The sequence below is a fragment of the Haliaeetus albicilla genome, chromosome 13, assembly GCF_947461875.1.
Source record: "Haliaeetus albicilla chromosome 13, bHalAlb1.1, whole genome shotgun sequence".
Lineage (NCBI taxonomy): Eukaryota > Metazoa > Chordata > Aves > Accipitriformes > Accipitridae > Haliaeetus > Haliaeetus albicilla.
Genome location: NC_091495.1, coordinates 9,130,579 through 9,143,047, shown reverse-complemented (window position 1 = coordinate 9,143,047; position 12,469 = coordinate 9,130,579). Strand labels below are relative to the sequence as shown.

Genomic DNA, 12,469 nt, shown 5'->3' with positions numbered 1-12,469 from the left:
TGCGTGGCGTGTCCCCGCCCGCGGCCCGTCGCCGCGCCGCTCGCCGTAGCGCAGGCGGAAGCGCTTCCCCAGCGCGCGTCGCAGGGAGCCCGGGAGGATGATCGGGGCCTGGCGGGCGCCGCCGCTGGCCCGGGCCGGGGCGCGGGTCGGGCTGCGGGCCCCGGCGGCCGTCGCCCGCGGCTGGACCCGCTCCGCCGCCTCGGAGGCCGACAGCCGGCAGCCCGCGGCGGAGAGCCGGCAGGACTCCCAGTACCGGGACACGGTGCTGGTGCCGCGCAGCCGCTTCCCCGCGCAGCTGCCGGGGCGGCTGCAGCCCGAGGCCGAGCTGGAGACGCAGCAGGTAGCGGCCGGGGCCGGGGCCGGCTCGCCCCGGGGGGGTGCGTGTGTGTGTGTGTGTGTGTGCCCGGAGAGGGGCGCGGGGCTTCCCCTGGGGGCGAGGCCCGGCCCGGCGGCGGAGCCTCGGCCCGGGCGGCGGGGGGAGGTTTGTTTCGGGCCCGGGTTTCCCTGCCGTTACCTCCCCGTAGGTCTGGGCTTTGGCGGGTGCCTGGCCAGGCCGGCTGACGTTCGCGGTCGGGGAAAGCTGGAGGGCCGGCGAGCTTTGGTTGTTTATTTCTAGCCTGGGTGCTCTCAAGCGTGTTGCAGTTTTGTGTGGAGAAAGAGTAACGACCCTCCTGATCGCGGAGAGTCAGAGTAATAACGTTGGGCTTAGTATTACCCCGATCTCGGGCTTCTTAATGCTTTTGGACTACTAATGCCTTCTGTTGCAGAGTTAGGAAAGTAAACTCTCCGTGCTTGTTTGCTTTTATGACATGTTCTACCATCTAGCCAAACCCCAGACTTCTTGGAAGTGCAAAGACCTGCGATGATTTAGGTGTTTTCTTGTTGTGTCTACAGAAATGTGGTTTTTCAGAACTGTATTCATGGCAAAGGCAAAGGAAGGCAAAGCAGGAATTTTGTCTGCATGATGGACCACCTTATGCCAATGGAGACCCTCATGTTGGCCATGCGTTAAATAAAGTAAATATTTACCCGTTCATACTCTACTGTTTTAAAGTGGTAAACACTTCCTATAATGTGCTGTGTGTTCTCCTTTCCCATTTGAATCAATAACACTTTAAAGTGTTCTGTATTTTGGCAGACAGGGCTTTTAAAAGGCAAGTGGTGTGGTTACATAGATACCACATGATGCCATGGCAACATCGATACCATACCATGACATAAATGCCATATACCAGTATATGGTACCTATATGCTGAGTGTTCATTTATGAGGCTGAATTGTTTCAGTAAAAAGAGAACATCTTTTTAGAGAAGTCCAGCCTGTAATTCATTCCTAAGCAATATTAAATGCGCAGTTTACTTGTGTTTTGAACATATCACACGTACACATGTGGGTGAATGTCTATTTCTATATGTGTATAGGTAATAATGTTACTGTAATGCACAGTTGAGCTGTGCCTTGCTATTCTTTTGCCCTTTGAGTATTTTGTAAGTTAGTTGTGTTAGTTGTTAGTTGTTATTGCATTTATTTTATGACTAAATATTGATGGCTTTTTCAGCTTTGAAATATTACTCCTAAGTATGTTTGGCTATGTTTAGATTCAGTCCTGAGAATGACAGCATTATATATGCTACAAAGTGGGAAAGACTAAAATGTGACCCACGGCTTCTTACCGTACTAGTGCCAAAGCTTGGACTTCTGAAAACAGCAAGTTTTGGTAGGTTGTTGCTTACACCAAAACCCAGTAATGTGCACTAGGCCAACACTGTAGATCCAGCTTAATGTTTTTAAAATAAGAGCAAGTAGGATTTGTTCACTTCAAGTCTTGCAAGCTTATAAACTGCATCTTTCAGTTACACTGAACATGAATTCCTTTGATCAGAGGTCCTCTGAGGTTCTGCCAAAATACAAAATGATGGGCAAGAAAAATCACAAATGCGCAGTCTTAAATGTAAATTTATTGTGCAGCCTTTTATATTTGGTTCTTTTTTTTTTATTTAAATAGGAGCATCTTAATTAATAATGTAGCTATTTCACATGGGGGAGCTAAAGTGATAACAGACCCTTGTGTCTTTTCAGATTTTGAAAGACATCACTAATCGTTTCTACATGATGAGAGGTTATAAAGTACATTATGTGCCAGGATGGGATTGTCATGGATTGCCAATTGAGTTGAAGGCGTTGTCAGAAGTCAAAGGAGCTGAAAATCTTTCACCAATGGAAATTCGACAGAAAGGTAAACTACTGTTTGCAATATCTTTATAGAAAAAGTTGGCTTAAGTATTTGTACATCCTACTCATATTTTGTATTTTATGCTTTATATATAGCTTTTATACTTTATTGTGGGCTTTTCTATTACCTATTGGTGACATTTTCTATGATCACTGTATGTGTTTTCCAAGCAGATTGAGTACAATGCGATCTTATGAAATGGGATAATTGAACACAGGCTTAATTTGTTGCTGTAATGAATATGCGTAGTAATGACTGTGGGTTTAAAAAAACAGAAGTATGTCAGAGGATTTGGATTTCTGCTTTGCTTAACTGCGTAGTGGCATGAAACTGGTATTTATCAGATCAACATCCTTTTGATTTTTGAAGACTGAATTTGATTAGGAGCTAAAAAGTTGCATATAAAAATCAGGCTTCAGTAGGACACTTGGCTCAATATCGTAAGTAGGAATGCACTTGTTGACTGTGTTTTTAAAAAATACTACAAAACTATAGGGGTGATCCTTTCAGAGGAGCGTAGTCTGCACTATATGGAAACTGTTTTGAAAAAGTAATTTCAAATACCATATGTATTGAAAGACATCAACATTCAGCTGCAATGAGCAATTTAAACTGCTTTAGCTTGAAATTGCAGCAATGAAATGGGCTAACTTATTTTCAGATGCATGTTGCTTTGAAAAGCTTGGATCAGCACCAACAGAGGTGGTTAACTTTCACTCTATTTTACATTATTTGAGAATGCATTTTGAGAAATTATTCTTCATAACTAAATATTTTTTCCCCTCTTCCCTAAAAAGAAAGTTTATATTCTAGAGACATTTGTGCTTTATGTCCCCATATTAGTCAAAAAGTGCTGCTCCTGAATCTTTTTACTCTTTGTAGTCATTTTATGTAACTACTTCTCTGAAATATATATTTTTTGAGCCATAATAATCTATTTAATACAAATCAGTAATTAGTGCATAGTTTCAATATGTTCAGCTCAGGCTGAACATCAGTAGCACATTTTAAATGGTATTAGATTCGATGTTAGTGGGCTAAACCATGTGCTTAATGGAACTATTCCCTTTAGCTAGAGAATTTGCAGAAAGAGCAATTGAGAAGCAGAAATCTGCCTTCATTCGTTGGGGTGTAATGGCAGATTGGGCTAACTGCTACCGTACGTTTGATCCAAAGTATGAAGCAAACCAGCTGAGAGTCTTCTATAAAATGTATGATAAGGTATGTTGAACTTTTGTTGAAGTGTGTTTTGATTTGTCATGAGCTTCGATTCTCCTAACTTTTTTTACCCTCCCTTTCCTCTAGGGTTTCATTTATCAGGACTATAAACCTGTGTTCTGGTCCCCTTCAGCAAAGTAAGAATCAACTTACAATTTTGTCCTCAAAATTTTAGCAAGGATATCAATAGCTTTTCACGTTCAAGTGTGTTAACTTATGTTTGATATCTACCCAGAACAGCCTTGGCTGAAGCAGAGCTTGAATACAATGAGCAGCATGTCAGTCGTTCTGTGTATATGAAATTTCCCCTGTTAAAGTCACCACCTAAGCTGACTTCTGTGATAGGTATGACTTCTGTATAGATTTAAAGATTGATAGCTTTTATTTTTGTTAGAATTTTAAGTAAAGTACTTCTAATTTACATCTGTAGATGGATCATCCTCTGCTAGCGTGCTAGTCTGGACCACACAACCTTGGACTGTGCCAGCAAATCAAGCAGTTTGTTACATGCCAGATTCAGCGTATGTGTCTTTAACTTGGTTCAGTGATCTGCATCAGTCCTTATCAACATTTATCAGCAAAGTTAAAATGTTCTGGACTACCATTACTTTTTATTTAAGGCATTTTTTTTGTGTTTTGTTTTGGTTTTTTATTTAAGTGACACAATTTTAAGCTTTGTTCTATATTAATATATTAATTTCTGCTTTCATTTTTATTTTTTAAGTTATTTCTTTTTCCTGATGTTACGTTATCTTGAAATTCTTTTGAAATTTATGAGTGAATTGGACATGTAGATTTTAAAATGTATTTTGCTTTTAGAGATGGAGCATTTAAACAATTTGTAGCTTTATGGTGTTTGTAATTATTTAGTATGACAAATATATATTTTCATTGTAGATACTCAATTGTGAAATGTACAACTACTGGTGAACACTTCATTCTAGCAGCAGATAGAGTTGAATCTACAGCTGCTGTTTTGGACAGGCAGTTTGAGGTTATGTCAACGTGTAAAGGTAGGTTTTAATATTGTTATAAGTTGCTTAGAAATTTGCTTGCAGGTGTCTGAAAACTGCTTCAGTTTTGATGTATTATTAAGTTTGTTTATATTTTGAGAATATGCTTCACTAAATTGTACAAAGAGGAGTAATAGTCTGTCAGATTTTGTATTGGTGTATTGTAGCTCAAATTTTCATCCATAGATTTCAAAGTACTTCTTAAAATCTGGATTCACACTCGGAAAACTTAAACAGAGTGGAAGTCTGTTCAGTATCAAAATCTTAATTACGCTGAATGCAGTTTGTCTGTCGTTCTCAGCCATTGCTGATGAGAACAAAGAGCTAATTACAAGTGTGCTTGCTGACTGCCTGAGTGCTAAATTGCACGAAAACTATTGAAATTGCCTAGTGTGGCAGAATTGGTAGCACTATCAGCTGCTGTTGTCATGTTATGTTACTTTTCAAGTTTTTCATCGTTGAAAGGTGTCCTAAGCCATAAACATGAAGAATGTTGAGGTATTGTAGGTGACTGTTGTCTTTACAGACAAACTAAAGTGGTTCAGTTTGCATCCTAACAAACTGCATAGTGATATTTCTTAATAGACAGACTTCTGATGCGGTGTCATGAGTCCGGATTTAATGTGTCATTTGTGAGCTTTATTCGTTTGCCTTTGTCAGTGATTTAGTGCTGGAAATAGGCATACCTAAAGGAGGTGAGAATGGTGGTTTCTTTGATCTTCTCTTCAGGTTGTTTTGGTGTCTTTCCATGCCCTCTTTTTCAGAGGGAAGAAAATTACCCGTTTCTCTGCTTAATAATCGTGTTTTTACCTAATGATAAAATTACCTGGAGGTGTTCTTAAAGGTTCCACCTTCTTGAATCACATGATTTGCAGATTATGTACAACAGTAGACTTAGACCTTCTTGAAAAGAAATTTTATATTAGAACCTGTTCTTTTTATTTTCCCATATATTTAGTAATTGGTTATATTTGTTACCTTTCTGTATTTGTTTATCTACCTGTCTGACAGCAGTTCCTAAACATGTTCCTTCTAGGAAGAAAGCATTCAACAAAGGCCAGTTTCAGCAAGGCTTTACTAAGATTTCTTCAGTGTTTTTTTTAATCTTAAATTGTCACTAGCTTCATTTGTGCTGTACTCTCTGTATGTAATTTAGAGAATTTAAATGAATTGTTCATGATAATATAACTACTTAATGGCAGAACTAGGAATGGATCCCGAATTCAAGGGTTTTAGCCTACTAAATCGTTATTGAGATCTGTTTCTGGAACACTGAGATAGTGGTCTCCAAGGAATGGGAATGTATGGAGTGTCTCTAGGTGGAATGTCACTACTAATGGAATACCATTTTCTAAAGTAGAAGAAAAGCTTTTTCTTCAAAGGAAAGAAAAAAAACCCCAAACCTGTATGCAAGGTTAACAATGCAGAGAATTTGAAAACATTTGGACAGGGACACACAAATGAGATAAAGTAGTAGTACATCCAAACAGTATCCCGTGCATACACTTGCGGATCAATTGTTCCATTTCTGCTCTCTGCTGAAGAAGCTGAATGCATTAATTGTTTCTCTATTTTCTCTTCTGTTTTTTCGCACCCCCAGGTGTAGATTTGGCAGATGGTTCTTGTGCTCATCCCACAATTCCTAGCAGAGTCTCTCCTCTGTTACCTGCAAATCATGTGACAATGGCAAAAGGAACAGGACTAGTTCATACAGCCCCAGCTCATGGTATGGAAGACTACAGCGTAGCTTCCCACCATCAGCTACCCACGGTACTTTATTTTTTTTCAGCTGTTGCTCTTGATTTCCTGCAACTGTTTGATCATGTGCCCCTAAAGTGATTGTTGTAATTTGTGCATAGAACCTGAAGATGTTTTGAAGCATTCATATAAGTGTGAGCATTCACATAAGTAATACTTATGTGAAGTATTCACATAAGTGTTTTGAAGCATTCACATAAGTGTAAGTCCTGCAAGGATGCAGGACTAACCTTAAAGTGTGTATCACAATAAAAGGATGAAGTTTTTGATAATTAAAGGTTACAGGGAAGTCGTAGAATAGAATCCAGTTTCTTTTCTCTCTGTGTTTTTGGTTTTGTTTTTTAAAGGATAACACAGACAACAGTTCTCAGATATTGGCTCTCAGTACTCAGAATTGGCTTTTAATGCTGTATCTTGCAGACCAGTAAATCGTCAGTTATGTAGGTCATTATTACTATTCTTTTTCAGCAAAGCTTGTTTTAAACACATACATAAATACAGTTCAGTTATGCACAATCAGTTTGTGTTTGATGGAAACAGAGATGCAGGGTATTCTTTTTCTCGTTTACCTTTTTAAAGAGGTGACTCTTGAGATGTTCCAAAACCTGATTATACTCATGTTTCTGGTTGGTTTCTTATTTTTGGAGGTAGGGTTTTTCTTGGGGGTTTGTTTGTTTTTGTTTTTCACTGTTAATTTGAAAAGTCATTGAAATACTAACCAGTGACTTGATGTAAGACAGTTGTGGTATATCTGCAAACATAATGGTGCTTATTTCTTCTGATAGGTAAAATTCACTTGCCTGGTAGTTTACTAAATTGCAGTTCACTAAATTCAAAGTGTACTTAAATATAACATACTTTGCTGTTCATCAGAAAAGTAGTTACTCGGCAGAGTACTTAACTCACTTTGAATACCAGAAAGGTAATTAATTGCCACATGGTATTTTATTGACATGATTAACATATTTATTTTAAGGATTGCCTTGTGGATGAAGGTGGGTTTTTTACTGAAGCTGCAGGTCCTGAACTTCAAAACAAGAATGTCCTTGAAGAGGGGAATGAAGCTGGTGAGTATTTAATGTAGCGATTTGTTACTTCATCAGTTACATTCCTGCAGGTATATGTTGAGGGTTGGTATAAACTGAACACGTTTTGAATATGGATGAGGTACAGGCACTTCTTACTATGTATTGATCATGAAAAGGAATGAATTGAGGTCAACAGTAGCAGTATGTTCAAATTGGATTTTAATCTTGCCTCATTTTTTTTCTCTCAGTCATTCAGATGCTTCAAGCAGCCGGGAGTTTGTTAAAAGAGGAGAAATATGTGCACAGTTACCCATATGACTGGAGGACTAAAAAGCCAATGATCATTCGAGCCAGCAAACAATGGTTTGTAAACACAGCAAGTGTGAAGGCTACAGCACAGGTATATAATTTTGCTTTCTTATGGGACATTTAAAGACAGCTGATGCCATTTGGAATCAGCAAAACTATCTTGCTATAGCTCACTCCAGAATATGTTCTTCTCTAGGGTTTACAAACAGTAGTTGAAAAGTGTTAATTATTTGTAGAAGTGATGATTGTTATTGGGTTTTTGTCAATATTGATATAATCCATGATAAATAAATTGACTGACATATTTGTTCATTGTATTTACAGGAGATCTAAGTTTCTTAGAGCTACTGAATTATTTTCCCCAAAATATTTTTTAAAATACAATGTTTCAAGGAATTAAAACAGAAGAGACAATTTTATCACTGTTAAAATTACCTTTGTTGTTATGGTGGCCTTGGATGGCCTGACATCTTTGTTTGCTCCCCTATTAGTTTTGCCACAGTCCTAATTTAAATAACTTTAAAACATATTTTTTTGAATATGCAGTGCACTTTGAAATTATGTACATCCACACAGAAAACTCAGACCAGCACCTTAGGCTGTCTTGGGTAACAGTGATTTCATTCTAAGTGGGGCATGAGGTGTTTATTCCTTATTCATCTTTATCTAGAATGAAGAAAAATACGATGGTTATTCAGCAGGGTTGGGAGCGAGTGGTTGCCCACACTCTCTAATACAGGCAGCATATATCAAAGTGGGGTTTCAAAGTAAACAACAGCACAAGACACAATGAGCTATTAAACTTCAGATAGACATACAGATGCTATTTCTAACTTGCTTAAGGGTGCATCTGCTAGACAATCAGAGCTGGCAAAAAAGCGTTGGTTGTTCTTTGGGGAAATGTACAGTATATACAGCGTTCGAAATATGTTATTGAAGAGCAACATGCAGTGAAGTAAACAAAGCAAATGTGACAGCTGCCCGAGAACATGTTATTCAATACTGGGAGTGGGAGTGTAGACCTGTACCTTTTTTTTTTTTTACTGGTAGCATAAAGAGTGTTTGTCTGAATGCTCAAGCATGTTCAACAATTCATTGTCTACTTCATAGGAAGTGCTGAAAAAAGTGAAAGTTATTCCTACGTCTGCAGCAAACAGAATGCTCGAAATGCTAGACAGAAGGACCTTTTGGTGTATATCACGGCAAAGATGTTGGGGTGTTCCGATTCCTGTTTTTTATCAGAAGAACACAGGAGAATGCTTGATAAACAGGTATTTGTCTAGCTTTATATACTGAAAAATGAAAGAATGAGCACTGTCTGTTGTGCTGCAGTTATACAATATTATAAAACTTCTAACTATTTAAGTATGAATACATGCTTTTACTTGTAATTGTTTATACACAGAACTAATTCAGCTATAAATTAAAACAATCAAAACCTCATTCCTGAAGGTGACTTGTATGTAAGTAATAGGAATCATTTTACTTAGATATTTAAGTTACCTGAAAAGTCTCCTTGATACTGATTGCTGCTTTCATTCCTCATCTTCAAATTAAGTGAGCTGGCAGTAATCACTGGCCTTTATGTTTAAGCAAGGAGTGAAGTGCAAGTTGTAGTTAGAATAGATTGCAACTGTAATTGTAGCACTGTAAATTGAACAGTACAGGTATTTTGTCAAAATAGCTTTTTGCTATTGAATAAGTGACAATGAGATTATCTGAAGCTGAATAACTAAATTGATTGCAGAATAAGTAATTGCACTTTGTTTCAAAATGAAATTAGTGTTTTTGAAGAGCCAGCCTCAATAAATGTAAGTAAGTGACCTTTAACTATATGGTTTGGTATGTCTAGAGCTTTAGCTATGTGGTTTGGTATGTCTAAAGCTTCAGATGCTAGCCTTATTCTGCCATCTTTTGGTTAATAGTGTCCAAATATTGCAAACACTGAATTTCAGGAGTTCCAGATTGCATTTCAGGAATTTAAATGTAATGTGGAGGAAATCCAAGCTGTGCTTTAAAACAAGAAAACTCAACCAAATATGATCCTTTTCTGTCTTTTAAGGAGTAATAGAGTTCTGCTTTTACCCCTTCAGGAGACAGAGGTTTTCAATTGTGAATATCCTCTAAGACATGATTTCATAAAAATAGTATTGTGGAGTTCCATGTTCATTGTTCATTTCCATAATTGTTTTCTGTCTTGAGATATGCCAGTGTAACTCCATTTTATACATCTTAACCTTACAACCATTTGTGCAAATTCATTATGGGTAGTAAGATTGCATAGCTGGAGGTGAACTTAGTAGTGTTGCAGAACTTTTTTTATTCTGGTCTTGAATAAATATACTGCAGAGGGTCCAGCTTGTTTTCCAGAGGCTGGACTGAGCTCATAAGTATAGTAGTAGGTGAGGCTTAGGGTGTGGAGAGCAGGGAATGGACTTTAAGCAGTTAGTCCTTAGCTTCACCTAGTGTGACTGGGTGTGTAGGCGCACAGATATGTACTTTGACTCTTGCTCAGTAGGCAATAACTGTGAGAAAAGACCACAATAACCGTAGTCGTTTGTAGTACCTGAATAATGCTGACGCACATCAGGAAATGGATGGAGGCTCTGTGGGGTGTAAAATCATTTTACCTACAAAGATTGTTACCATATTAAAAAGTAAGTGTATGTTCACATAAAATGATGTTTTCCAAGGAATACTTATTGTAGCCTATCTGCAGAGTAGGGTTGAGTGTGTTACTTGCACTTGCTTAAAATTGTTAAATGTGTAGTTTAACAACAAAGTAAGAGTGTAATGAAAAACAGTTTAGCAGTTGATAGTCAAACGGGAAGGGCACCATGAAGCAATAGCTCCTTCAGAACATAAAGGAGCTGACCCAGCTGGTACAGAAAGCATTTGAAAGGAGGGATGCATGGGAATTCCTTCAGGTTATTGTAAAATTACCTTGAAAGCCAGTGACCTGTATTAAAAAGCATGCCTGAATGTCTTTAGTAAGTGCTTGAGCTGTGTGAGATTATTGCTGGAGCTGTACGATATGAGGCAATTGGGGCATTCTGATGTGATAAACTCTGCAACAGTTTAACAACTCAACCTTTGTGTGTAGCTATTGGCCTAGTAGTCACCCATGTAGGTGAATGAACAAAGTGACAGTATGGCATGTTTGGTTAGAGTTGATCTGGTGGAAAAAGAGAGACATTTAGGAGAAAAAAGAGAGACATCCAATATGCTTGAAAAGTAGATTTATTTCATTTGACTGACAGCTTCTGATGCTTATTTATAGTCAGTACTCTTTACTTCTATCATATTTTACAGCAGAGGTGAAATTTTCAAAGAAAAGTTTAAAACACTCATTAAATATTTAAAGTTAGCCATAGCAAACTTCTGTAACAAGAATAGGAAAAGTGCACAGAATATTGGCCTATAGAAATGACAGGCAAATTTAGAAAGCAGTCTGTCAATTCATAGGTCATTTTCCTGGACACCAGTTCTTATTGAAATAAACACCTAAGCCTAAATACTTTGTTGCATTTACAGTATAATTTTGAAAATCATAATCACAGTAGGTTGTTGACATATTTCTAACACTTAAGTTTCATATTCAGATTTTGTGAATAATTAATATCATTAAAAAACCAGTAAATAACTTGCATTTCTAAACAAAAACTGTTTTCTTACCTAAAATGCTGGATAAACGTGTTTCCAGTAGCAGCTGCTATGGAGTTTTTCAGTGGCTATCAAAAGTAACAGCATCTCCACTGGAAGTCAGTGTAGTCCACATGGAGTTGCTGTTACATTTGAGAGCACCAATGGTCGATCTTGAGTGATCCTGTTTCTGTATCACCTGTGAAAACACTTAAAAAAAAAAAAAGTCCCTAAAATAAACAGCTGTTTCCCTCTGTTAAGTGAAAGTTTCCCCAGAATTTGCCATGTGAAAGGCTGCGGAAAGGTGCTCTTTCAAGATGCAACTGCTCGTGTCTTAACAGAATATTTTTCCCACAGTGACAATCCTGTCTTTCTGACTTGAAAGCCAAAAGCTAGACTGTAATCTTGTAAGCAGCAAGTTTGATGCAAGATCTCCATGAGTCTTTCCCCTTTGCTGGTGTGACTCCCCATAGACCTAAAAGACATTTGATTGTATGACACTGTTGTCTATGGTTCTAAATTTAACACGCTAGTGATGATTAGATTCTTTATGTAGAGTATACCACATCATATTGCAATCAGGAGTTTAAAAATTATTATAAAATAATAAAACCCTATATGAGAGGGAGAGAAAAGAGAGAACATTTTTTCATTATTGCCATTTTCATTAAGAGTATGGAGGTAAGATTCTGCTCAATTTTTCTGCATGAGTAGAGAAAAAAGACCTTAAATAGAATACATGCACAAATAAACGCTTATACTGTTTTGTCAACTTTCAAAAGTTAATAGGTTTTGAGACAAAAAGTTCTGATTCTAGGAAATTCTGTAACTTGTGGAAGAGAAGAGAGAAAGAGCTCCAAAAGTAAAACGAGAGATTTGTAATTCCACTAGTAGCTCAGACCAGATAATAAATGTGAGATACATACTTTAATCTGACCTCATGCAATATCTTCTTTAGAATTTCACTGTTCAGATACTGGTAATAATAAGTACTATTGCAAAGGTTATTCTAATGCCTGAGGACTTTTGTCCCTTTCTCTGTGATTAACAAGTAACTTAAATTTCTGACAAAGAAAACTCCAGCCTGTTTATGAAGTAGATCTACCCTGCGCTCTCATTTGCTTTTTAAAATATTAAGACATTTCAGTGACTTATAAGCAATAGCAGCTTACCGTAACCTGAATACTTACTGCAGCAGTATCAACGTTCATGTAAAAAAGAAGATACTTGCTCTCTTTACTGTTGTTTGAAAAGAGGTCGAGAGAACA

The 12,469-nt window shown here is 37.7% G+C and overlaps 1 protein-coding gene across 1 annotated transcript in view; it reads left to right on the top strand.

Moving 5' to 3' along the window:
* Nucleotides 1-97: 97 nt before the first annotated feature.
* The window catches only part of IARS2 (isoleucyl-tRNA synthetase 2, mitochondrial), a 29,632-nt gene continuing 17,260 nt past the window's right edge, over nt 98-12,469 (top strand). Inside the window, exons 1-12 of the mRNA XM_069800100.1 lie at nt 98-340; nt 895-1,017; nt 2,080-2,236; nt 3,306-3,454; nt 3,539-3,588; nt 3,687-3,796; nt 3,882-3,972; nt 4,349-4,464; nt 6,065-6,234; nt 7,199-7,289; nt 7,499-7,650; nt 8,670-8,830. Of these exons, the coding sequence (XP_069656201.1) occupies nt 98-340; nt 895-1,017; nt 2,080-2,236; nt 3,306-3,454; nt 3,539-3,588; nt 3,687-3,796; nt 3,882-3,972; nt 4,349-4,464; nt 6,065-6,234; nt 7,199-7,289; nt 7,499-7,650; nt 8,670-8,830 (1,613 nt within the window). The remainder of the gene's footprint in view (nt 341-894; nt 1,018-2,079; nt 2,237-3,305; nt 3,455-3,538; nt 3,589-3,686; nt 3,797-3,881; nt 3,973-4,348; nt 4,465-6,064; nt 6,235-7,198; nt 7,290-7,498; nt 7,651-8,669; nt 8,831-12,469) is intronic.